Genomic DNA, 26,843 nt, shown 5'->3' with positions numbered 1-26,843 from the left:
TGGACATGGGTGTCTGTGAAATTGTTTCGGGGGTGGAGGGGCATAACTTTAACGTCATCCACCCTACGACCCTTTTTGGTAATGTCATAAAGGGCAGGGGCATAGTCATTATCACATTAAGCACAGACATGCAAAGGGTTGAGAAACCTGATGCAAAAGCTTAATAGAAGATCAAGCTGCCATTGTCTAATTAGCAATATCGAATTTGTCTTTATGTTAACATATTATGCACCACATAAATATTATGCTTAGCTCCAGTTATAGCTATCTTACTTCTCCCAGTAACAAGCTGCTCAGTGTGGCACACACGCTGCAGCCTGCTTCATCTGACTGGTGCGAGCCTGCGCACTGCTGCTGGGAGGCGTGGGCGGCCTGATTTTGGAGGTCGGACGCAGATTTGTACGACTCGGGAGTCACACACTGTCAATGGTGGCGGCGCGTGCGCTGTCTAGCACTTTCACTGGTATCGGCACGCTCAGCCTCAGCTACCAATGACAGTGCGAGACTCCCTAGTCCGACCAATCTGGGACCGGCTTCGACTCGGTGTTAGCTGCCGCAGGAGAACCCACCCGCCGTGACCCGTCCACCATGGTCCACGGCACCCCAAACTGTTTTTGGTGGGGGCCACGGCCGTACTAGTGCAGGCAGCATAACACTACAGCCGCTGTAGTGTTAAGCTGCACTGTGAGCCTGCACACAACACTGTACCTAATCCAGGGGGGGGGGTCAAGCGCCACCTCCCTGGTCCCCCCATGGACATCCATGGGTTTAGGCATTGATTGTATATAGTAGGAATCACCAAAAGGTCCAGAAGAAACGCCACTTGACCTTGTGAGGCAATAGAGCGTGAAACATGTTGACAATAGAAGAGGGAACACAGAACACCTCAGGTTCAGCTGGTCCTCTGTGTTTAAATCTTGCCACAGATCCCCAGTTCCCATCAATAGAATTCTAAAGTCCTATGTGGACCTATAGGCAATCATAACTCTTTAATCCATCTAACACTACAACCACTATTATCACTGAAATAAGCATACATAACACAGATAGTTAACATATCCTGACTAAAGAGCCCCCCCCGAGGGGCCCAATAGGCACTGCAATGCCCGCCTAGCATTTGGCAGAATTCTGTGATGAAGCATGCCACCTTGGTGGATGAGGATTCTTGTCCCTGGAGAAATTTCTGCTTTAGTTTTACGTGGGGATGGTCACACCGTAGATAATGGTATATACCTTTGGAGTATCAAACTAATAAGCTCATGTCTAGTCTCTCCGGAACATCACAATTTCAATTTATGATGTAACCTATTTGTACATAGGTTGCATCTCAGATTGCATTCCCATTTGCAAACTAGTTGGGGTGCAAATTGCACATCCCTAATTTGCTAATTGGAATAGTACATCTGGGGCCAGATGTATCAAAGGGTTTTGCCCATTCTGTGTCTATGGGAAAATGTGTTCGTACATGTGACCCTTGGTCCCTAGTGCTTACAAGATCGACCACACTTTCAGAGGCTACAAAAATTACAGAAATCAGTGCTTTTAACTTAAATAATGGGTAAGAAAAGTTTGAGACACTCTTTGAAGAGATACTGTTTAACAAGAAGCGTCGTCACACAATTATGGCATGTAATTGCTTCCCAGTTGTATTATAATTAAAGGAATAACAGCGCATGTTCGTGAGTAAGTACCACATACTGAATTACAGAAACCAATCAAGATAAATCATTGCAATTCACTCAGACTATGTAGAGAATGGCTTTTCACAAGGTTTCAATAACACTCCAGTTTCAGCTTGTTAACACGCTCTAAGTATCAAAGATTTCTAGTTTAGATTTATATTGCAAGATTGTCAGGAAACAGTGTTTATTTCCGCACACGGTTCTCCCGAGGACAATCAAACATCATGAGCCAAGATTCAGGGGTGGTTCAGTGACCTGGTGGCAAGGTTCATTCACAATATTTTGTGCAGTAATGGCTCAGGGTGTGCAATGTTCTGCTAGGACTATATTATTTCGGATCTGTGTTTTTTAAACCACAAGACAGGTTTTTGATGCACATTATTTCTTCCGAAATTGTTTTTCTGATGGCCATTACTAACGCTGTGACTCAATGTTTCAGATGGACACAATGAGCACGCCCTATTTCTTTTTGGCATAAAATGATGTTTTAGATGCAGAGGGCTGTTCGGTCTTGGCACCGGTGCAAACTGAGATGTATGAACTGCATGCATACAATACCGAATTAGATTTGTGATTAAAGCAGACAACCTTAATTTGAGAGGCACAACTAAGACTGACTGCCCAGGGGTCCATTCTGTTCATTTATTTGAACCCAGGAACAAGTCCAATGAAGAATGTGCCCACTACAAATGACCAGACACGATTCAACTACAAATATATACAGTTTTAGCTATAAGAATAATAATATGTTTAGGAAAAAGTGCTTATGCTTCAAACTCAACTAGAAGAATCTTTGTTTTCCAAAATGTCTTGAGGACACACCCCATGCCAAAGAAGAAAAATCAAGGATTATTTGTTATTTTCACCGTTTCAGTTACAGACGTTATTTTTTTTGTTTGTTTTTTTACAAAAAAGTGAGCTTTCACCAACTCTGAAAAGCCATCATCCCCACTCTGAAAATCCTTCTATTTCCCCTTGTAGCCAGAGCCAAATATTACAGAGCAGTGAACTCTAACTGAAGCGTAGAGATCTCGCTGAAACCCCAGGAGTTGGCCAGAGGTGCTCCAAGGCAATACTGGGGAGATGCATTAGAATGCCAAGAGGGACCCAGGCGGAGAAGACCTGGCTGTGCTTTCTACTTCTCATGGACACTGCAAGCCGGGCAGAGTAGAAGGCAGGAAGTGGCGCACCGTCCACTCTCCTTGTGCAGCCCACATTACATCATAATCAGGGTTACGAGGATGTTGCCTTTTTCATCTACAAGTGTGTAATAAACAATAAGAGCCACTGACAAAAAAAACAGAGGCTCACTGAGTTTCTAATCATAACTGTAAATGTCAGCGTGGCCATGGCGGCGACTAAGATGGATGCCAGCCTGTGATCCTCCGGAGGTTGTGTCCTACAAACTCCATGGATCACCCTAAGTGCCACATCTATTCCCATACACCCTGTGGGAGCTGGCTGCTGATGGTGGTGGTGGGGTGGGTGGTTGGGGGCTGCGCATGTTGGCTCTCCTGATGCCGAACCCATCTACGAACCTCATTGTCTCCTGAGAGGCCAGCCCTGCCAGGCATTGCCTTGGAGGCCCCGCGGTGACAGGGGCCACAGGTGAGCCTGGGGCCGAGACTAACGAGTCTCACTGGAGCTGCGGGCCTCTTATCTCACTCCTCATCTGTGTGGAGGAGACCGCCGACAACGCATTGGAACCCTCCGGCACCTGGAGCCACCTCATCTACTATCGGCCGTGACGGCCCAGCCTACCACCCGCAGGATTCAGGGGTGTGGCCTAGAAAAGACAGCAAAGATGAGAGTATCTCTGGGCTGGAGGATGGAACAGTGTCCACGGTGAAACAAATGGACAAAATGGAACGTATCCTGAAGACAATGGCAAACCAAAGCGAGAACCCGGAGGAGCGGTCTCGTAAGAATAATATCCGCTTTTTGCCAACATGAGGTGCCCAGACACATTTGTTGAACAGTTACTTATGGAACTTTTCGACCACAGCAGTTTCTCATCTGTGTTTGTGGTAAAGGGAGCACACCGCTCGCTTGGCCCGCGACCACCGGTGGGCACTCCTCCGTGACCGATCATAGCACATCTCCTCAATTATAAAAATAGATACACTACATTCTGACTAGCCTGTGAAAATGGCCCTGTACAGTACATGGGCTCCCCATCTCGCTGTTTCCCAACTTCAGTATCACAGTCCAAGAAGCATTCTGCAAATACACCGGCGTTAAGAACTCACTACGTAAGTTAGGCCTTAAATAGGCTATGCTCTACCCTGCATGATTATGTGTTGAATGCAATAAGAAATCTCGCTTTTTCGACACCCCAGAAGAGGGTATAGGCTTCTGCAAGCTGTATGCGGCAAACACATCCTCCTCCAGGTGGAACACACTGGAACGCACTCACTCCCCAACTCCTGCAATACTGTCCACCCGTCTGACGTTAGCCTCATCCGCAACCTACCATGACTGCTACTTAGCCCCAAGAGGGCACTCCACCTGGATGCCGTCAATGTGCGAATTCACTGTTATGCCAACTCTCACTGGTGGTGTCATGCTTGTGATCCAGTCCCTCATTTACAGGTTTTCCTCCCCATGGAGGCCACACCTCCTGAGGCATTAGGTCCCCCATTGGTGTATACCGACCAATTTTTTAAGGGGTTGTTTATTCTAGGTTTACTGTTCTGGGGAGTCACTGGATGTTTACCATCTGGTGTGCGTGGAGGGTGTGTTTTTTTACTTAGTTTGTCTTGTTTGTTTTTCCCGGTTTACTGGGTACTTGATATACTACTTACTGGTATGGCACACTATATCCTCGATCTCTCTTTCCAATGCCTTCACGTGATATCAGCGAGAGGGTGTCAGATTTCACCCTCCTCACTTGGAACATTTGCGGCATTAACAACCCACAAACGGTCAAACAGTTTCTCTCATATCTATCCCGCCAGGGGGTCAAAATAGCTTTTCTCCAGGAAACTCATCTACTGCCTAGAGACTCCCAGACATATGCATCCATTTGGGACACACCATTTTTCTTAATAGCTCCTACTCTATGGAAGCATATATCCTCATACACAGAAGTGTTCACAACACAACTTTACACAACTTACTGATCCAGAGGATCGCTAAATTATATTGGCTGGAACATTGGCAGACAAACATGCATTAATGATTGTCTATGCCCCAAATATCGATATGCCTGAGTGTTTTCAAGACATATGCACATATGGGCTGGGGGGAAGCGGATCTTGTCATAGTGGGCGGAGACCTCAACAAGGTACTCAACTCTTTGGTGGACGCTACCAGTGCTCGGCTGAGTAGTAAACCGCAAGCCCTGGGGGCCCTACGTCAAATCACTGAAACATACACCATCACCGATAATTTGCTCACCATCCTTCCTCCTCCAACTATACCTTTTAAATCAGCTTCCCATGATGTATGGACACAGCTCAACTATTGGCTTCTATTTGCTAACCCCTCACTATAGACAACAGACGTTAGGCATCTGCTATGTATCTTGTCTGACCACTACCTGGTTCTCCTGGGGCTGCGCTTACCCAATGGAGGTGGCCTGGAACACTCCTGGAGATTCTCTGGGGAGGTCCTACATGATCAGGTCTTCCGCTCTGAAATACATGACACTATTGTCAAATATTTTACCTTCAACGCTGGCTTGGTTCCAATGCAGGCCACTCTTTGGGAGGCCTTTGAGGCTTACATTCGTGGTATCTGGATCTCGAAGCATGTGGGTATTATGAGATATACGTTCCCAACTCACCCGAGGTGAATACAAACTAGGTGACATCGATCGGTTGACTCCCAACCAGAGACAGTAGCCCCCCAGCTCCATAAGTAGTCGGTCTTAATGACCTTGTTCGACCATCTGGCCTACAAGGAGATAGCAAATATGGGGAGATACTCCACCAATCAACGTTATGGGGCGGTAGAGCACCCTGACCATACACTGACACAGTTAATTCGCCCTAACCGCCTCAGTGGCTACATCACACACCTATACACCTCCACCAGGAACAGTACCTCTGACAACAATGGCATTCTGGCTGAATTCCGACACTGCCACGAGCACCTGTACACCTCCCATTTGACAAATGACAAATCGGAAATCTCTGCCTACCTCGCCGAGATTGTGATGGTATGGATGACTGACAGCCAGCGAAGTTACCTCACTGAGCCTATATCATGTGAGGAAATAATACAGACAACAGACCCCCTATATGGGTTCAAAGCCCCAGGCCTAGATGGCCTCACTGGCGCATTCTACAACGCCTATAAACGTCTAGTAGTCCCACATCTGGTTGCCATGTATTCAGAGTCTCTCGAAACAGGCTCTCTGCTACCTACATTGCGTTAGGCGGTGCTTACATTCCGCTTGAAACCTGGCAAGGACCCCCATTAATGGTCCTCCGATCGCACCCTCTCGCTCCTCAATCTAGACAACAAGATCTTAGAACTAGGACTTCACCACAGCTTCATCTCCCTCATTATGCTGCTTTATTCCAGCCTAGTGGCACGGCTGAGAGTAAATGGCTCACTTACGGACACCTTTCCCATCGCTAGAGGTACTAGACAGTGTTGTCCTCTTTTCCCTTGTTGGAGGCAGCACGTTCTGGGTGGCTGAGGCGAGGCCCTAGCCAGGCAAAACCTACCACTCCCATTAGGGGGGGGTAATTACACTCACTGTATACCCTGCAATCACCATTGGGTAGCTTGGCACAGAGCAATCAGGCTTATCACAGGGGCAATGTGTAAAGCATTGGCACAGCACTCACACAAGAAATACACTGAGCATCACAAAAGAGACTTCACACAAGATATATGTAAATACATAAAGTTTGTATTCAACACACATTAATTAGCACAACATGAACATCATGTAAATCAGGGCATCAATCAAATTCAGAAATATTACGAGCAGTACTAGGCTCCATTGTGTTAAACACCATAAACAGTATGGACATGTGAGAAAAATAATACTTTCCCTCCCCACACCCTTATGCGGTGCCAACTGTTGTCAGCATGAGACCCACCCTAGCATTTACCCCAATTCAGTAGCACACAGCTGTAGGGTACACCCTCGATCACGTTAGCAGCAATATGTACATTCAGCAAATTGCAGCACTTTTAAACAGCTCTGCGGCCTGGACAGCACAGGTAAAACTCAATGTCTAACGTAATAGTTTTCGAAGGAATAAGGTGTGTGGCAACATCGCTGTGCTGTATAACCAATCACTCGCAATGGCTCCCTAAGCGGTGGTATGGATATCAGGAGGCTAGCACGCACTTGCACACACTCGCTCCTAGCACCCCAATGCCGTGCACTGATATCTGGCCAGTTAGTGTCATGGTGTTCGCAGACCCCACTGGGCCCCAAACCCTCCTCCACCCTCCAACCAGTTCCTACTACCCACCCCCACAAGCTGGAGATGAAAGCAACCTTTTCCCGGATATTAGGCTGCTCGCAGCCAATGTCACACATTTCAGGATCCCGGAGACAGCATCAGGAGGAAGAAAGATAACAGCTGATCAGGCACCAGTTAACACATGGAGGTTTGGCCACCACTTGGGAAGTTCACTCAGAAGTCTGCAAAGCACAGGGGAAGGTAGCTGGGGGGCACATGCTAGTCACAGTGGCGCCTAGCCAAGCCAGGCACTTCAATACCCAAATATTGACCAATTCTGCACCTCCCTGGAAAGAGACACCATGTCTGGGGTGTGATGACTTGAACCTCCTTGACAATTCTGGTTGCTCACAAAGAGTTACCAGGTCCGCACCTCCCGGGAAGGAGGCACGTCTGCTGCGCGATGACTTGACTCTCACCAGATGATTCCGATCCCACACAAAATGCTCAATGCCGGACCTCCCTGGAATGACGCACAACATCTGGTGCCTAATGACTTGGCTCACACCAGACAATTCCGATCACACACAAAAATGTTTACAATGCAGTACTTCCCTGGAATGGGACACTAGTCTGGTGCCCGATGACTTGAGTCGCACTAGACAATTCCATTCTCACATACAAAGTGCTCGATGTCGTGCCTCCCTGGAACAAGGCACAATGTCTGGTGCGTGATAACTTGAGTCACACCCAGACAATTCCGATTGCGAGGTCACCAATGCAGTACACCTCTCTGGAATAAGGCACTAGTCTGGTGCGCAATGACTTGAGTCGCTCCAGACAATCAGGTCATACACACAGAGAGACATGTTCAGCAGCACGAGGTAGAATATGGCACTGCTCCAGGTATGCCCCCACCTCCAGGGGTCACAACCAGTGTAACGGACACCACACACAATGAGCATGCAGCTGGGTGTCGCACGAGAGAAATGCAGCACTCTCAACAAAAGCGGGCCACTCAGGGTAATGCAACCAGTGAATCCACTCACTACCAACCAGATGCTTATGTGTGTTGTGGCTCCATAATGAGGGTCCACACTCCTTAAATGCAGGCAATATTTTGAAGTCTCCACACCAGCAAATCCGGTCTCCAGGTGCAATACTTAGTTGTATGCTCACACCGCCGCAACCAGGTGGGGTCCCAGTTGACGATGTAGGAGCGTAAGAGGGCACCACTCTACAGATGACACAGGTAGAAGGTGTAGTTCCCTCACAAGAGGTCTTTGATGTCCCTGAGACCTCCACAAAGAATAGGGGGTATGCCAACAAGCCTTTGGAGAGCACACTTCAGAGTGCCACACAGCAGCAAGCAGGTTGCTCAGGCCAGTCACAATGCAGGAAAGTTTGCACAGTCGCTTCCCAGGGCAGTAAATACTCCTGTGCACAACAGATTCCTCTGGCAGTGTGCACCACACAGTCCGGTGGCACTGGTCCCACATCCCTGCAAGTGTATCTCTGAGTTGCTGAAGTAGGGTACCAATAGCTATACTGAAGTGTGCCTTTGAATTTGCGGGCGGTTCATAGAGTTTCCCTTTGAACTGCAGATGTCTCCCCTAAATTTCAGTCCTGTCTGCAATGGGTCAGTGGAATGCAGATCTTAATCTTTAGTTGGGCCATGATCTGGCTTCAAGAGGCCAAGAGTCAAAACCTCTCCCTCCAATCTACCCAGCCAGGCCCTCAAATGGCAGAGGTCTGTCCTTCCAGTTGCCCAAGTTTTATAGCTGTCGCTAGGGAATGCACAGATGTGCTTTCTCCACAGTCTCCAGTGGACTGAAGCTGAATTAAAAAGACACACAAAAAGAGTGTTGGAACATAGAAATGGCCACTTTCTAGATGTGGCATTTCCAAGGTATTACTGAAAACAACACCTTTACCATTGGAAGGGGTTTGTCATTGTAAATCCAATGACAGTAAACACCATGAGGCTGCTCCACTGCATGCCACTATTGCAGCTATGATTAATTGGAACTCCCCCCCATGTTAACCTATGGGCAGAGCAGCGCTCATTGGAAGTAAAAACACACATGGGTATTCTTCACTCCATGGGCACATGTGCCTTGGGCGCATGCACAGGTTTGCAGGGGCAGGCTGGACACATGTTTAAGAACACCAAAAAGGTACAAATGAGCCCACACAGGCCTGCTGTGACAGGCTCAGTATATATATGGAAACACCATTGTTCAAGTGTGTACATGCTGGTAAGCTGGGCTAGGCTCAGTATATATGAAATCACAATTGTGCAAGTGCACGTATGCTGGCAAGCTGTGCCAGGTGCAGCATATATGAGACCAACGTTTTGAAAGTGTGCACGTACTGGTAAGTTGTGCCAGGCTCAGTATATATCAAACCACCATGGGCAGACTCAGTACACATTTAAACTCCGCTGTGCAGGTGTACACTCCCTGGCCTGCTGTTACAGGCTCAGGACATATTAAGGCACCATGGTGCAAAGTGCACACACACTGGCCTGCTATGACAAGTTCAGTATGTATAAAAACATGATTGTGCCCGCGCTCACACACTTGTAGGCGCCACTTCCTAACATATGTAGGAAGGGTGCATACCCTTTCAGACTGCCCTTACAGTAGGACAGTATTGAGGGCCCTAAGGCCACTCAAAGAGGATCTGCAACCTCTGGGGAGAGCCGATCTCCTCTATAGGAAAAAACCCACGCAGGGGTTCTCTCCTACCAGGGCATGGAACACCCCTGTGTGCCTACCCTGCCTTCTGCCTACCACTTGCTCCACCCTCTGGGGGGTGCTCTAGGGGTAACATAAGACCTACCCTAGGGGGTAGCATAAGACCTAAGGCGGGGGAGATGCCACCTTGAGCGCAGGCGCACCTGTGCCTCCACAGGCCTGCGCTGTCAGGCCTGATACATGCTGGTCAGGCTATACTGGTGGGTGGCACACTCAGTGCAGTGTCCCACCAGTGGCCAGAGCTGTACCAGCCCTGGGTATGTGGTGCACCTTTTTACAGGGCACTTCTGGGTCTGGCATCTCAACCAATCATGTAAGCGCTTCTTCCTAGCATGTGTAAGAAGGGTGAGTGCACTTTCCCACTGCAGTACAGTGAGAAAGTTCCCAGAGTCCGAAGGCCTTGCAAAGAGAGTCAGCAAAAAATAAAAAAATAAAAACAGGAGGAAAAATCAAAACGCTTCAGGAAATCTCCTAATACAGGCCATGTCCAACACCCCTCTTCTTTTCAATATTGCAATGGACCCCTTGGTTCACCGCTTCCCGGAACAACACATGCACTGAGGCCTTCAACTCACACATGGCACCCTTCTACTCACCATGTATGCGGATGGCATATTGTTGTTCATCCGCTACCCATCTGACAATCTGCCCCCTCTAATTCATGAAATTCTACATTTTGGAGCCCTATCCGGACTCCAGATTAATGGAGCTTTTCCCACTAACTGAGAGTTCCCAGCCTGTGAATGTTGAATATTGCTTAACGTGGAACGCAGACTGCACCAAATATTTAGGTATACAGCTACACAGAGACAAAGGCCAGATACTTCAGCTTAATTATGGCCCAGCCATCAATAAACTTTCAATACAAGTAGAGCAATGGATTAATCCCTCGCTCTCCATAGCTGGGCGAGTGGCAATAATCAAAAGGTCATCCTCCCCCAATTCCTGCATCTTTTCCTCAATATGCCCATATCATTAACATAACAATTCTTTAACACAATCTCTTCTGCTGCAAGACATAGTGGCTGGGCGCAAATCCCATATCTGCTGGGACACACTGACTCTCCCTTAGGAGCGTGGTGGATTTGGAGCCCCAGATTATAATCTTTATTTGCTTGCAGCACAATGTCAATATACATGTCATTGGAACCATCCAGATGCCCAGGTCCCCTATCTTAAACTAGAGAGGGACCAGCTTGGAGAGCTCCCATTTTTATCATTCCTACCGAAAGGCATCCCCATGAGATCAACTGATACAAACTTTATCCACCACATGCTGGGCATGGCAGAAACTTGATCATGTATTGGGAGGGGGTTTCCTCTACTCACCTGCCCTGCCTGTGGCTGATAATCCCTGGCTCTCACTCACAAGCAAGAAACTCGTCCAGCACACCCTATTGCGCCATGACCTGAATACCAAGGGAGATTAATTCCCCGATGTCCATGCTCTGGCACATGCAGATGACACCTGCTTTCATAATGCCTCTCATACGGCCCACGTTGTCCTTGGCAGCTCCATAAAACATTCTGGTCCAGTATTCCCACATACCCCTTATCTCCATATGACTTCCTACCTTTAACACTCATCATATCCGACACTGACAGAAGCCGGTTAGTTTCTAGGCTAAAGAGAAAAACCTGGCAATAGTGACTATAAACTGGCCGCACATCCAAACAATCAGAGCTCAATTCAGAGGTGCTCAATAACACTATAAAACATCCATTGCCACCATGTGTGAGCTGGAAATTCCAGTAAATGTAAACATTGAATAATAGCGGATAGTAAATTAAATTTACAAAGCTTAAATGTATTTACATAGTTTACATTTAAACTTTGTAAATTAAATTTTTGAGTGCTCCGCTATTATTCAATGTTTAGTTTCTAGGCTATACTGCATCTGCTTGGCCATGAAACCGGACACCTCCAGGCGTGCTAGAGAGGCCTGGGAAACAGTCTTGGATTATCCACTCACCAACAAAATCTGGTTTTACTGCTGCACCCAAACAAAACTAATATTCATCAACCATAAACACAAGCTTCTAAATGTTTTAATTCCTAAATTGCGCATGTATAGCCGTCAACGCATCGCATGTATCAACCCCACACTCTTGTCCCAAGAGCCATGCCTAGGACACAACCTTTGCACACTTAACCTTGACATGCCCCCTTATAGGCAGATATTGGACCACTATATTCTCTATCATCTCCATTATGACGGATACCACGATTACACCGGACCCCCTAATGGCGCTGTTGAGATACACCCATGACATTCCAAAGTCTGTCCGTAGATTTGTTTCTGTGGTGCTCCTACTTTCTAAGCGGGAACTGACCTTGTCCTGGGGTGGTGGACTGGCTCAAACACATGACTCAATGTGATAAAGTCAGTGAAGACTATGCACAGTTACAACCTCATACCTCTAGGCCTAAATATATTTGGCAACCTCTGTGAGACTACTTACTTTGGAATCTGATGAATCAGATTTAATGGTGTACCATGGACATGTCACACATACACATCACGATGATTCCTGGACCCCTTGAAGTGCCCCATGAACAGCATGTGCATTACTAGCGCTACTCTTATGATTATAAACAGCAAGTATTTTTTTTCTGCCCCTTTTCATACAGGATGTGCCATATATCACAACCCATTTACCTATGTTCAATGTGTCTTTCTTTGTACGTTCTCATTTATTGAAAAATGTAATAAACACAGTTATAAAAAAAAAAAATCATAAACGTCTTCAAACAAAATCAAACACTTTATAAGTAATCCATTTTACAATACTGTAAAAAAACTTTTGTTAAAATCCAAGAAGACATATGCAGCTTGCAAAAACTATAATTAAAAACATTTGTATAAATTGTACATTCATTAAACATCCAATTGTGCTGAAAGGGTGCATGCGTGAACAACATGTGCATAAACAAATGAGACAATGTAACACTATGTAACAGAATGTATAGGCACAGAATGCAACCCAGCAAGGTAGCTCTAAGTGTATTGAAGATATATGCTTTCTGGAGTATTTGCTAGGTATGTTGACTGTGTTTCGACCTCTATATTACTACAGTGGTCATCATCAGGAAAAACAGAGTTTAACACAGGCACATTGTTCTGAAGAGAAAAGAGGCTGAACTTGTGATAATGAGTACTTTGTTTATAATGAATGAGTAACAAGTGAGTTTCAAGTGCTGCATACATAAGCCCAATAATACTCCTAATTGTCTGCTGACAGAGTGGCTCACTTTCCTAGTCATCCCCCCTCCAACATTGTATTTTCCCCGTAGAGGTGGTGATCCCCGTAGCAGGAGGTCCACAACGGACTACCTTCATTATCTTATTTTAGCCCTGGGGAGGCGGTGGTCCCTGTGGCTGTGGGGGGCCACACAGCCTGCCCCGCATAAATTCTACTTTTGCCCTGGGGAGGTATCAGACCCCCGGGCTGCATGGGGGGGGCCCATGCGGCCCTCCCGTATACAATTCAATCTTTGCCCTGGGGAGTTGGTGATCCCTAGGGCTACAGGGGGAGGGGCGCGCGGTCCCCACATACAATTCACCTGGTGAGGAGGCGGTCCCCGGGGCTCTGAGAGGGACCGGGAGGCCCCCCACATATAATTCTATCTTTGTCCTGGGAAGGTGGCGGTCCCCGGGGCCGCGCGCCACTTGTATTCTTAAGTCTGATCACTCAGGGAGGTGGCGGTCCCCAGGGCTAATACAAGCCCATAGAAGAGGGGTCCCCATGTGTCCCTCTCCTTCTTAAAGCCCATAAAGACCCCAGAACCAGGCCCAATTAGGGAAAAAGAAATGGGTAAGAAACCACTTTTTTTTTTAATGCAGGGAAAATCAGCAGATCCGGATTCTTTTTAGCCTCGATGCGGCCATGAGGGACCCCCAGACCAAAACTAGGGGCTGAGGGTGACCCTACCCTGGCCCCTTTTCTTTTTTTCCACTTTTGTTGTGGGACTCGGCTAAAGATGAGTGCCAAGATGGCTGCCAACACTTCCTTGCTGAAGTCTTGGCAGCCAATCAGATATCAGGATGGGGACTGTTGGATCCGCGGAGGATCTGCATCACTAGATATCTATATTTTTTAAACTCCAAAACTACTGGAGGAATGTACACCAAATCACAAAAAAACATGCTTTCTGGACCAAGAGCTAACTTTCTGCCAAATTTGGTGTAATTTTGTTCAGTGGTTCGAGCTGTAGTTGTGTCCACAAATGTGAAAAGTCCCATTGACGTAGAATGAGAAAAAGGTGTTTTGGGAACCCCCTTTTCCTCTGTCCCTGCTTGACAGATTACCTCGAAACCTTGAAGGTAGCAGCTGAACTGACCAAAGTATAAGTTTTGAAAATTTCGTGAAGATTCGTCAAACAACGCCAAAGTTATTGGCAGAACAAAAAACGCTCTCTTATTAAAAAAACAGTCCTAACTATATATATCTCGCTTTAGCTCTGGTGGCGCCTAGTGCGACAATAATTTTTGGGTCCCTCCCGCCATGACCCCTTCCTCAAATTCCCACACTACCACCGGGCACAAGTGCCCCTCATCTCTCCATAGCCTCTTCTCTCCCGTACATGTCATTTATTTGAAAGCACTGGTAAAGACATTATGGTGCAAGGATACATTTTGTTTTAAGACAGTAGCAGTAAATGCTGGTTGAAGCGCCTCCCCCTATTCGGCATAATCTTGCATAATTTTGCTGTAATTTCGCATAATTATGCTAAAACAAATTAGACGAGTTACACCCACCCCTTGCCTGCTCCCGCAAGAGAAGAGAGCTTGCTCCCAGTCAAGAGGTTTGTATGGTACCTGGCGGCTAATTTGGTTGTTACCATTGTGACAACAATAGTAGGTGTTTTCTCTAGGTTTGAGTATTTTAATTTATCTTTGCTGCTGTTTAAATTAATGCAAGTAAAGAAGGTTTAATATTCACCGCTATGTCTTTAATAAAATCAAGACTTTCTTTCACTAGAGCAAAGAAAATCTCTATTTTACATAGTCCAAAAGTAGGCATTCTGTTTACTTTAGCTATCACAGTCTCTGTTGCTACCCAAGACAAAGTGCCATCTTCATGACCCTTACCGCAGGGGACATAGGCAAAGATTTTGATAAACCTAGTTGACCTTGCTCTGCAACTGGCCCTGAATTTCATTATAAAAAATGAGGGAGGTAAAGAGGGAGTTGATCATTGTGACACAAACTGATGGGTTGGCTTAGTTTGGAGATTCTAACATTAGTGCTCACCTTGCACATTAGAGATATAAATGGCTGATGTTAGATACATTAAATTAAGATCAAATATATGGCAAAGGGGGAAAAATCAACAACACCAGAGAAGTAAGGATGAAAAAAGCAAAAGGAAAAGGATGGAATGAGACAATGGAAAAAATGGGGGAACTGAGTGAAAGAAGAAAAAAACAGAAGCCACAAGATGGTGACAAATGTTGATGAATAAAAGCTTGGATTAGTCTGAAGGAGAAGTTCTATACAAAACAGCTGAGATTCCTTTTTTCACACAGGTTTAAACAGAAGGATTCCTTGTTTTCTTACCCAGAATTTGACCAAGAAGAAGGCGTTTGCTGGTCCTTTGTCGTAGAGCTCCTTCAAGCCTCCCTTCTTCTCAGGGAATTTGTCGTAGATCTGCTTGATGTCCACTGCCTCGAGGTAGGGGTCTGCGTAGGTGGGGTTCGTCTGCCCAATGTGCACAAATAGGTGCTTGTTGTACTGAAATAAGAGAACATGCAATGTTTGAAAGGATATTCAATAATGTTTTCTTCATTAGACCCAGAAGGTACAGATCATAAACGCTAAGGTTTTGGAGACATGGCAGTTGTACATATTGATCATTCATATCATAGGAGTTGAGGAGTCAACTATCAAACCTCAAACAAAAACCCAGGAGTGGTGTCACTGCCAAGATCAATATATTTTTTAACATGTTCCCCTGGAGGCATGCCCTTTTCTTGGCTTTCAACATAAATAATGGGTGAAGTTGTCAAACATACAAGATGATAATCATACTGTTACAAGTTTGTTCATTATATAGATTTCACAATTTCCATCCATAACTAAAGTTCCCACAAACAAACAAGCAAGCATTGGTTAATTCTTTAGGTCTAAACTTTAAGACCTATTGACCTTATCAGTGCCTTTTGGTGATGCTGTATTACATTGATTTTTTAAATATATTGCTGCTGTGCACTATAGACAAAAAGGTACAATGGTGCAGCCTCTGCTTGCAGGTGTGTCATTTTGTAAGAGCAGCAAACGAAATAGAGCAAACAGCACACAAAGGAGAGAGCAACATGGAGGGCAAGAGCAGCTGTTTGGCAGGGGCGATAAACATGAAGAACTGAGCTAGAAAACACATAACACTCTCACAGAGTATTTAACCAATAAAGAAAACAGGAGCTCTCTAAAAGTGAGTCCTGGAAGAATACAAGGCTACCAATCAAAAGGATGTTAACAAAGCTGTGATCCGAGGAAGGAGGGACAAACACAAATTGGATAAGATGTGACAAGAGAAGCCACTGAATACGAAGTAATAAAATAAGAGTGACAAAGCCAATAAAGCCAACCAATGGTAAGCAAAGGGCGAGCTAAGCTGATGTATGTCCTTGGCATGCCCACAATAGGTATTTCACAGTCAGACCACTTGTGCTGTCAGATAGGTGGGATCTAAAAAAAAGTGGGCTTCTGTTGTACTTGGCAGGGTCATCCCCAAACCTTTTGCCTTCCTGCTCCAGTTTTTTGCTGATCTTGTTTTTGATGGCCTTAGAACTCTGTGCACTTGACCACTGCTAACCAGTGCTTGTGCTTACTCCTTAAAACATGGTAAAATTTGCTTACACCCATTTGGCACATTAAATTTACTTGTAAGTCCCTTGTAAAGCGGTACTACATATACTCAAGGCCTATAAATTAAATGCTACTGGTGGGCATGCATCACTGATTCTGCCGCCCACTTAAGTAGCCCTTTAAACATGTCTCAGGCCTGCCAATGCAGCCTGTTGGTGCAGTATTAAACTGTCGTTTCAAAATAAACCTTTGGCTTTGCCTAAACGTTCCTTTTTAATAGATACAAGTCACTCCTACCTTAGGCCTAAACAGTCCATAAGGCAGAGTCCGGTGTATTTAAAAAGTTGGACATGTACTTTTAAGTTTTACATCTCCTGGTAGTGAAAATCTCATACATTCATTTTCACTAATGCAAGGCCTGCCTGTCCCATAGGATAACATTAGGATACCATATTACATTTAATAATGAACAACTTTCAGTTAGGAATGTTGAGTTTGGTGTCTAAAGAACTGTAATTTAAAACCCTCTTGGATTTTAAGTCACAATTCTGAAAAAGCCACTTTTACAAAGTTGGTGTTTTGTTCTCCCAACTGTTTGATGTCTGCAGCCTGTATCCTGGGTCACATGACTAGGTGTAGCTGGTAGTTGGTCTTTATGTATTGCTTCAAGACAGGGAGGCAAAGGGGGCATAGGTGTTGGCAGGATAGGCCATCTCTGACTTGATAGGTTATGGAGCATTCAGCTACCACAATATCACATCACTAAGCACACCCACAAAGGGGTTGACACTAGTATTTCGTGTCCCCAGGAAAGCTGGGGCCAGCGCAGGAAGGCAAGAAATCCTAAACACCTCTTGGGGGTGGAAACCTCCAGAACCTTCTCCTACTTCAAAGCTGGCACCAAGGCTAAATAGTAGACCATCTGACCCAACTCTTGAGGACACCTCTGGACCTGTGAAAGGCTCAGGACTGCTGGGTTTCAAGAGGGATTGCCACTCTGCTGCCCAGCAAGAAGGTCTGGATCTGCATCTTGAACCCACGACCTTATCAGAGTCGCAGGTAGGCAAAACGAGACAGCTGCTGTGTTCTCCAGGCTTGAGTTGGAGTGTCCATAGAGAGCTCAGACATAGCAGGACATGCTTCCTTATTGGAAGCCATGTAGTTGATTAAAGGGGGGATGTGTTGGGAGTACCTTGGTGGCAAAAGGATCATTAGGGCTACATCATTATGGATCACCTGGATTTTTTGGTAGTGGATGTCAGTGTAATGCCAAGAATAATGAGGTGCATTCTCCATTTTAAACCCAAATATTGGTGCATCGGCTTCTACTTTCATTAAAAAAAGAAAGACTTTACTCAGCAGTGTTACGTTGTATAAATATGCAGAAGTCACAGTAGAGACCTGTGACTTTGTTGTTGATCCCAATGACTAGATTTTAAGAATTTGTACTAGAACGGGAGGGTGTCCATCTCAATGTCCCAGTTAGAGTCAAGCACTAACTCTATTTTTTCTGCATCAGGCTTGAAACCAATTACTGCCTATCGATTCTGTATTGCTTTTATACATTCTTTGAAAAAAGATGAATTCAAGTTGTTTTCAAGTCTCACAATTAGATCTGTACATCTGGTTACACACAAATATTTTTACCTTATGGCTGAACTAATCTTTCCAATAGACTGATATAAATATTAAGAAGATATGAGAATAAATCTCCAATCCCGGTATTCTACTACATCTCCCGGTAATAGAACAGATATGTTATGTGGTTTGGAGTAAGAAAATGTCCCATAAACTGATTACTGGATTTCATTTCCAATATGCACATTTACTAGCAAATAGATCATCTCAATCTTCCCCACTTTTCAAACATTATCATTGTGTATGTAAGGAGGTGATGCCTCAGAGATGCAGGGCATCGATTGGGGCAGAGGCTTTGAGGTCAGAGACATTTTAATGCATGTGCTAAGACAGCATTGCCCAGGGTCTCCACCTTCTACAGAGGCAGTATGGGACAGTGTTTTTTCTGTCTATGTCATCTGTCTATTTTTCTGAAAGCTTAACATACAATTAAATATTGTATGACATTGTGCATCCTTGAAATAGCAGAAAATGAGTAAAGAAATGCAAAGTTGTTTGAAACAGGGACCCCAAATTATGTGTTGTTGGGCCCTAATAATCCTTAAGGTCTTTGAAGTCATCACAGCCATGGAAGGACATTAGAGGGTGTGCTTCCTGGTGAAAGGGTAACCTTCCGTTTTATGTCCCTTCTGCTTCAGCAGAAACTCCAAACACTCCTCAAACAGCAAACAAAAATCCTCTGAAGCTGCCTTCCATGCCTCTAGTCGAGCAAGCTGTACATTCACTTTGTGGTTAACGTATTGACATGTTTCAGCCCATAGAGAGTGGCAACTCAGGGTCCTGGGCTTTCATCAGAACAAAATCGGGCCCCAGATTTTGTCTCCTATCTACATCTATGGGATGAAACATGTCTACAAGAGAGTAGGGTAAGAGGGCCATTATTGCTTATTTTTTGCCCAGTTTTGTATCTACATTTGTAACTACACCTGCGGAATCACCAATAAAAGGGATACCTGGGTTACGTTTTTATTCTTTAAGATCTCAGCTGCTCCCAAATATCAAAAGTGCTCCCTGGAACATGGTCGAGCCCACCCTGATTTTAAGGACCAGGATGAAACCCGATGATGAATCTTGCCACTTGTAGAGGTGGGGAGGGTCTAAAAAAAGACACTCACATTCATTGTGCAAACGGAGATAACCTGCAACTGTCTGGGCATCAGACAAAAGCAAGAGTTGAAGATGCCCATTAGTGTATGTTGTTGATTAGACAGGGAGAATGCATCCTTCCCCCATAGGCATATTGTCTCTCCCCGCCCGAGGGAAGCTCACAATTTGCCTCCTTCTGTAATTAGGTTGGCAGGACTATAATTGAGGCAATCAGATTATATGTTCATGAAGAAAATGAAGTATCACTAAAACACGGCGTATCACGAGTAGCAAAAGGAACCTTCGGATTTTCACATCAAAGCGCTGGTATATCCGCAATGTGTTTTCGTGACAACAAGTAAAAATTCGGATTCGATGCAGTAGTGAATTTAATAACAGAACTGAGCAAAATGAAAAGGTCAAGCAACTACGTGTAGAAAACTATCAGGACAGGGGCAGAGATGCAACCTTGAGCTTTTGCTAATGCGCGAGGTCCTCAGGCAGGGTCATGTCCATTGAATCTGCAGTGTTCAGTGGTGAGATACACGGTGAAACAGAAGATCGTGACCTAGGGTGACCACCTGGCACTGAGCCAAATTCTGGACAGGACTGTAAAAAATTCAGGACAAAGGGTCAAAATTCAGGACAAAAATTCAGGACAAAGTGTCAAAATTCAGGACAAAAATTCAGGAACAAATGTCAGTTTTACAGACGCACGCAAGAGAGGCCATGCCTCACTATGTTGTCAGTGCATTTATGTACTCTTTTTTAACATAGCACTATTTATTCACTGTGGAACTTTTGTGATTGCCTCCTGGTGTGCTACATTCAGGTGTCACATTACGTCCTTGTTCAGTAGTAAATTAATGCCCTTCAGTACTGCGGCAAGGCCATCACCCCTACCCAAATCTGCCCGATCTTTCCTGAAGAGAAAGTAACAGCAAAATTTTGATTATGTTTCTGAACATTTCAAAACCCCTGGCAAACAGTTTGGGAAACATTAAGGTAATTAACCTTATGCTATTTTAAACAAATTGAACAAAAACATCTGGCTTACCCCAACCGCCCATGGACTTTCAACCTAATTTTTTTTAAAGAGGCAGGGCAGATGGTGTGGGTGACAGTCTCACACCTAATGACAGGATGTGATGTACCCATAACTTGTCTGTAGTCTCACTGCACTAGAGTGTATGTTTGGGACTCTACATTTATCTCAGAAATGGGAGCCCGGACTACCAATCAAAGATAATAAAAGAGTAGGATGAAATCGAGATCAAATGGGAGATCCACGGCAAGTAATTCAAAGGGTTGTTGCTAACAACTGGATAAATAAAGAAGAGAAGAACAAGGTGGGACAATTCCTAAAATCAGACAAGATGGGTCCACCAAGACTTTTTGAAGGTATTGGGTACCTGGGGAGTTGTCTGCACACAGGAGCGAAACAGAAGGGGCACTGTCAAGTGGTTGAACAATCAACACCCATCCACCTTGGCAAACTCTTCTGGTGCAATGGTCCGCTGTTAGTGCTTGTGAAGGGTGAGCAGGGGCCAGACCCCTTGCAAGGTTGTGCAAGGCAATTGCCCGCTTTGTCCATGTCTTTATATGGTTTTGAAATTGAGCAAAAGCCAAACTAGAGATCTGGGTTATCCCTAAGTGTCAAGTACATATAGAATCTTCAAAATATTTGGGATGTAAATTGCACAAACAAAATTTAATTTTTTTTTAATTTAATTAGTGTTTCTTTAACATATGGCACTGTTTTCGCCTTCATACACAATTAGATCTCAGATTGAACTGGGAACCAGTTACCTTTTGATACCTAGTGATTAATATCTACCATTCTTACACTGATTTCCAGGATGAAAATCTCGGCAGAGCGACCGGTCCCTCCAAGCCCAGTTTGCTTTTTGGTCTTCTCTTCTGCTTTCTGTAGAGGCCATGTGGCACTAGCGAAGATGGTGTGCTACCCCAATGATAGTATTATTTTGCAAACCTTCCCCTGCTCGTCCTTCATTCCTTCTTCAGACAGGCCACACATCTGATTTGGTCGCTGCAGCGCCATCGGGAGCTCTTTCCACTCTAAAGCTAACTGTGACTGCGGTGGATTAGATCTTCTGGACTTAGAATGCTTTTATTCAGCTGCAGATGTCCAATGGGTGGCTCACTGGCTTTCTGCCCACCTCCCTGCATGAGATGGGGTTTAGCAGTAAAGACTTTTAAGGAAGGCTTAATGCACTGCTCATCGTTTCCTACAGACCATTCTATGGATCACCATCTGGGGTTATCATGCATGGCTTTCTCTTGCCTTGCCAGGACCTGTAAACTCACAAACACGAAGAAACCCTATGCTCCTGCACTACCTTTGCTAAGCCTTCCCACTCGCACAGGATGGCAACTCCATCAGTGGCATGTTGTAGGTGTCTTAAAATTGGGGACTTTGTTTCTGAACAGAGAGCTACTAAATTTCAAAACCCTTGTGGCAGACTACCATCTTCACCCCGGTCAACTCCTTACTTACAACCACCTTAAATAATCATTAAATGCCCTATTTCATGTCTGCTACCTTGCACTAACCCTACAAGAGGTGTGCCAGAAGCTCTGAACCATAGGAAATGGTGGCAAACTGATAGAATGGGTGTACAGACCTATCCTGCAACATGGAAACCACTCCAGGTCTTCTTGTCATACTACCTGGGTGATTGATGTAGCCAAACCTCTGCAAGATATGGACTAAAATACTGGACTTTCCCCACAAAGCATACCACAGCTGTCACTTTAAGTAAATTCATAGTGCTTCCTTGTGAATGCATTCTGCCCGTTGCTTGCCATTGGCCTTGTGGTTTGTAACTCACAATTTGTTGCTTTCAATTTGCTGGCTTTATTTGTTTTAGGCTATGCAGCTTGAATTCGTCCCTTCCCTTGCCAAAACCTTATTTACAGTATCCTGCCGAGTGCTCCCTTTCTGTAAACAGGCCTGTAAATCTTGTTCTTATCTTATCATATTTGCTGTGCATTCAAAGAACAAAGTCAAATGTCAGGCTCTGTCTTCAGTGGGAATTTAGGCCCATATTTATACTTTTGTTAGCGCCGCATTTGCGCCGCTTTTTAACACAAAAGCAACGCAAACTTACAAAATACAATTGTATTTTGCAAGTTTGCGCCGCTTTTGCGTTAAAAAGCGGCACAAATGTGGCGCTAACAAAAGTATAAATATGGGCCTTAGTGTTTACTTTCCTTTTTCTGACTTCAAAGTGAGAGGATTTATGCAACAATCTTGCTGGATACTGGGGTTAGGAAAGAGTTTTTTCTATCACATGACAACATTTAAATAGACTTCAGAATTTATCAGAATTGCACCCTACTCTGTATCACTCCACTTTACGCCACTCCATGCCACTGTTCTCTTCTCCATTCGGAACCACTCCACATTATGCCACTGCACTCTAGGCTACTTCACACTATGCCTCTCTACTCTACTCTATGCTACTCTACTCTAAGCCACCGCACTTTGCGCCTCTCTACACCACTGCGCTCTGCTCGTCTGCACGCCATACCACTCCAGTCTAGGCAACACCAATCTAATCCGCACAACTCCACTCTCTGCCACTCTGCAACGCTGCACTGTACGCCACTGCACTCTAAGCTAATACACTCTATGCTAATGCACTTTACTCTGTAACACTCAAGTCTATGCCCCTGCACTCTACATCAATACACTGTACATCATTCTAATCTACTCTGCACCTCTGCACTCTATGCCACGGCACTCTACACTACTTTACTCTATGCCATCACACTCTATGCCACTTTATGCAACTCCACTCTAACCTGCACTTCTCCACTCTAAGCCACCTCACTCTACTGTGAAATAATCTACTTTATGCCACTGCACTCTGTGCCACTGCATTCTATGCCACTGTACTCTACCCTGCACCTCTCCACTCTATGCAACTGCACTCTACTCTGAAACAATCTATTCTACGCCACTGTACTCTATACCACTCTGACCACTGCACTCTAGTTCAATGCACTCTACACCACTGCAAGCTCACACTCTGCAACACTTCTCTGGCCGCCACTCTACTCTACACCACTCTACAATACTCCACTCTGCACCACTCTACACCACTAAACTCTATGCCACATGAGTCTACTCCGCACTCTATGACACTGCACCACTCTGCATTACTGCACTCTCTGCTACTCTATTGTATGCCACTCTACTCCACTGCACTCTATGTAACTCTACCCCATGCCACTCTATGCCACTGCACTCTGCGCCAATGCACTCTAAACAACTGCACTGTACGCCACTGCCCTCTACTCTGTACCACTGTACTCTACGCCACTGCTCTGTGCCACTCTACTCCACTCTACATCACTGCACTGACACTCTACTCTGCAGTGTTGCACTCTCCACCACGGTACTATACACCAATGTACTATGTACTACTGCATTCTATGCCACTGCACTCTATGCCACTCTACGCTGCATCACTCCACTGTACAGCACTTTGCCCTACTCTGCACCACTCTACACTACACCACTGTACTCCCTGCAATGTGAGTCTACTCTGCAATCTATGCCACTGCACCACTCTACACTACTGCTCTCTCTGCTACTCTATTGTATGCCACTCTACTCCACTGCACTCTATGCCACTCTACTCTGTCCCATGCCACTCCATGCCACTGCACTCTACGCTAACGCACTCTAAACAACTGCACTGTACCCCACTGCACTTTGCACCACTGGGCACTACGCCACTGCTCCTATGCTACTCTACTCCACTCCACACCACTATGCCACTAGCTTTAAGCCATGCTGAACAGCAGCTACTCTGGTGTATAACATGGCTAATGTCTAAAACACATTAGCAAAGCCAATAACTCTTTCGTAGATGAGACCTATTGGCTTTGCCAATGTTTGTTGGTACTATGAGGTACTGAGGTACCTGAAAGAACTGTGAAAAATACAATTACATCATAATAAAGGCTGCTACAAAATGCGCAAATACATTTCGGTTAAATAAAAAAAAAGTGCTTCTAATATACAGTTTATACCTAGGATAAAAAAAATTATAACACTCCATTAAAACCACACACTCCACAGCTCACCTTGGAACACCATTACAATACCTCTCTGAAAGTAATATCTTTCCCACCAGAAAACTTCAAGTGACTCCTTTTATTAAAGTCAATGCAGGTTTTCAAGCCCCTTTGTATTTGCAGATTTACCAGTTGCCCACATTTGCATGTCTTTAGGAAAGGAGACCCCCTGGCAAGAAGGCCTTTTCTTATCTGTCTGCCCCTCCCTCCCTCAGAGCAAAGGAGAACCCCTGCCTTCCAGCCCAGCTGGGGAAACTCCTCTGCCCGTAATTTCGCCCTGCCTCCGTTGCCCTTTAGGTGAAAGGCTAAAATTACGGACAAATGCCGTCCGTTAAAGCTTTCCTCACGGACAACGGACAGCAGGGCGAAATTACGGACAGTCCGTGAAATTTACGGACGGGTGGTCACCCTAGCGACTCGTGACCCTCCTCCCCGTCCCCCCCCTCCCAAAAGAGAAACTGTTTGCAGGTCCTTGTTTCATACATGTTTTCTGGTTACCTCAGAGGAAAGTCACTCCCTACGACATTTTTGTTTTACACGGAAAAAGGCGCAAAGGAGACGGGGGACTTGCTGCGTTCCCCAGGTTCGAGCTGGAACTCGAGGACTATTCTCTGGCGCCCTTTAAACTTCCAGAGTCTTTTCCAACATGTACTGTGACTTCTCTTCAATGGCTTCAACTTTTCCTCAGTATTTCCACCCCTCTGCGGACTTTCTCTCATTCTGTTTCCTTATAATCTTGCTCATGCTTTCTCCTGCCAGCACTGAGGGTGTCATCCTGGCTTCGGTTCTGTTTTTCTCCAGAGGCCTCCTCAGAATACTTTTAACATGAATAACTGCGCACATATTCTCAGATCCACATATCTCTGAAAATTGCGCAAGTCCCTCTTGTGAATCGCGCTTATACATTTTCAGTGCGGCGCGTGTCTGTGCAGCTTCTCATGCAGATAGGCACAAGCCTCTCCAATTTTAGTCAACTTTGCGGAAAACAGAAGTGCGGTAGAATGCTGACGAGCTCCCTAAATCTCATATTAGCTAAAGCTCATCTTTGCAGACAGATTTTAAAGTGATTAATATTCCCTTTTCTATATCATCTGTGTACCTATTAAAACTAAAGGATAGTGCTATATTATACAAGCATTGGCAAAGCCAGTAGGTCTTGCCTATGCAAGAGCTATTGGCTTTGTCAATGTGTATTAGCCATGGTGTACACCAGCATGGCTGCTGTTCAGCATGGCTAAAGGTTAGTGGTATGGAGAAGAGTGGAGTGTCGTAGAGTGGAGCGGCAGAGTGTCATGTACTGGAGTGGCATAGTGTGGAGTCCAGTGGAGTGACAGAGTGGCATAGAGTACAGTGAACTGGTGTGTAGTGCATTGGGGTAGTGTGTTGCAGAGTACAGTGGCCTAGAGTCCAGTGGCCTAGAGTCCAGTGCCACTGAGTGCGTTGGCGCTGAATTCAGCAGTGTACAATGCAGCGTCGTAAAGTGGAGTGGCGCAGAAGGGTGCCGAGTAGTGTGGCAAAGATTAGAGTGGCACAGATTAGAGTTGAGTGTCGTGGAGTAGAGTGCAGTGGCGTAGAGTACAGCTGCATAGAGTGGTCCATGAGTGGAATGACGTAGAGTTGAGTGATGCAAAGGGAAATGGCGTAGAGTTAAGTCACATTCAGTGCAGTGGCATAGAGTGCAGAGTACTGTCAAGTGGCATAGAGTGCAGTGGTATAGAGTGGTGTAGAGTAGCATATAGTGGCATAGAGTATAGTGCCACACAGTGCAGTGGCACAGAGTGGAGTAGCGTAGAGTGGAGCCGTGCAGGGTATAGTGGAGTAGAGCTCAGTGGGAGAAAGCGCAGTATTGCAGAATAAAGTGTCATCTGTGCAGTGGAGAAGAGTGGATTAGAGTGGCATAGAGAACAGTGGCATAGAGTAGAGTGATGCTGAGTAGAGTGCAGTGGCATAGAGTGCAGTGACAGAGTGCAGTTGTGGAGAGTGCACTGGCATAGAGTGCAGTGGTTAAGAGTAGAGTGGCACAGAGTGGAGTGGTGCAGAGTAGAGTGACGTAGAGAGCAGTGGCATAGAGTAGATTGTTTCAGAGTAGAGTGAAGTGGCATAGAGTTGAGTGGTGCAGGGTAGAATGCAATGGTGCAGAGTAGATTAGAGTGGCACACAGTGGACTGTCATAGAGAGCAGGGGCATAGCGTTGAGTGTTACAGAGTAAAGTACATTGGCATAGAGTGTATTGGCATAGAGTGCAGAGTTACAGAGTGTCGTAGAGTACAGCGGTGTAGAGTGGAGTTGTGCAGAGTAGGCTGGTGTGGCCTAGATTGGAGTGATGTAAAGTGCAGTGGTAAAGAGTGCAGATGTGTAGAGTGGTGGGAGTGTCAAAGATTGAATTGGCAT

At 45.4% G+C, this 26,843-nt stretch overlaps 1 protein-coding gene across 1 annotated transcript in view; it reads right to left on the bottom strand.

Moving 5' to 3' along the window:
* The window catches only part of TEAD4 (TEA domain transcription factor 4), a 421,536-nt gene that overhangs the window by 75,216 nt on the left and 319,477 nt on the right, over positions 1-26,843 (bottom strand). The window contains exon 8 of the mRNA XM_069227506.1: positions 15,372-15,545. Within this exon, the coding sequence (XP_069083607.1) occupies positions 15,372-15,545 (174 nt within the window). The remainder of the gene's footprint in view (positions 1-15,371; positions 15,546-26,843) is intronic.

Source organism: Pleurodeles waltl, chromosome 4_1 (assembly GCF_031143425.1).
Source record: "Pleurodeles waltl isolate 20211129_DDA chromosome 4_1, aPleWal1.hap1.20221129, whole genome shotgun sequence".
NCBI lineage: Eukaryota > Metazoa > Chordata > Amphibia > Caudata > Salamandridae > Pleurodeles > Pleurodeles waltl.
Note: the sequence above shows the minus strand (reverse complement) of the source record. Positions and strands in the feature narration are given on the sequence as shown.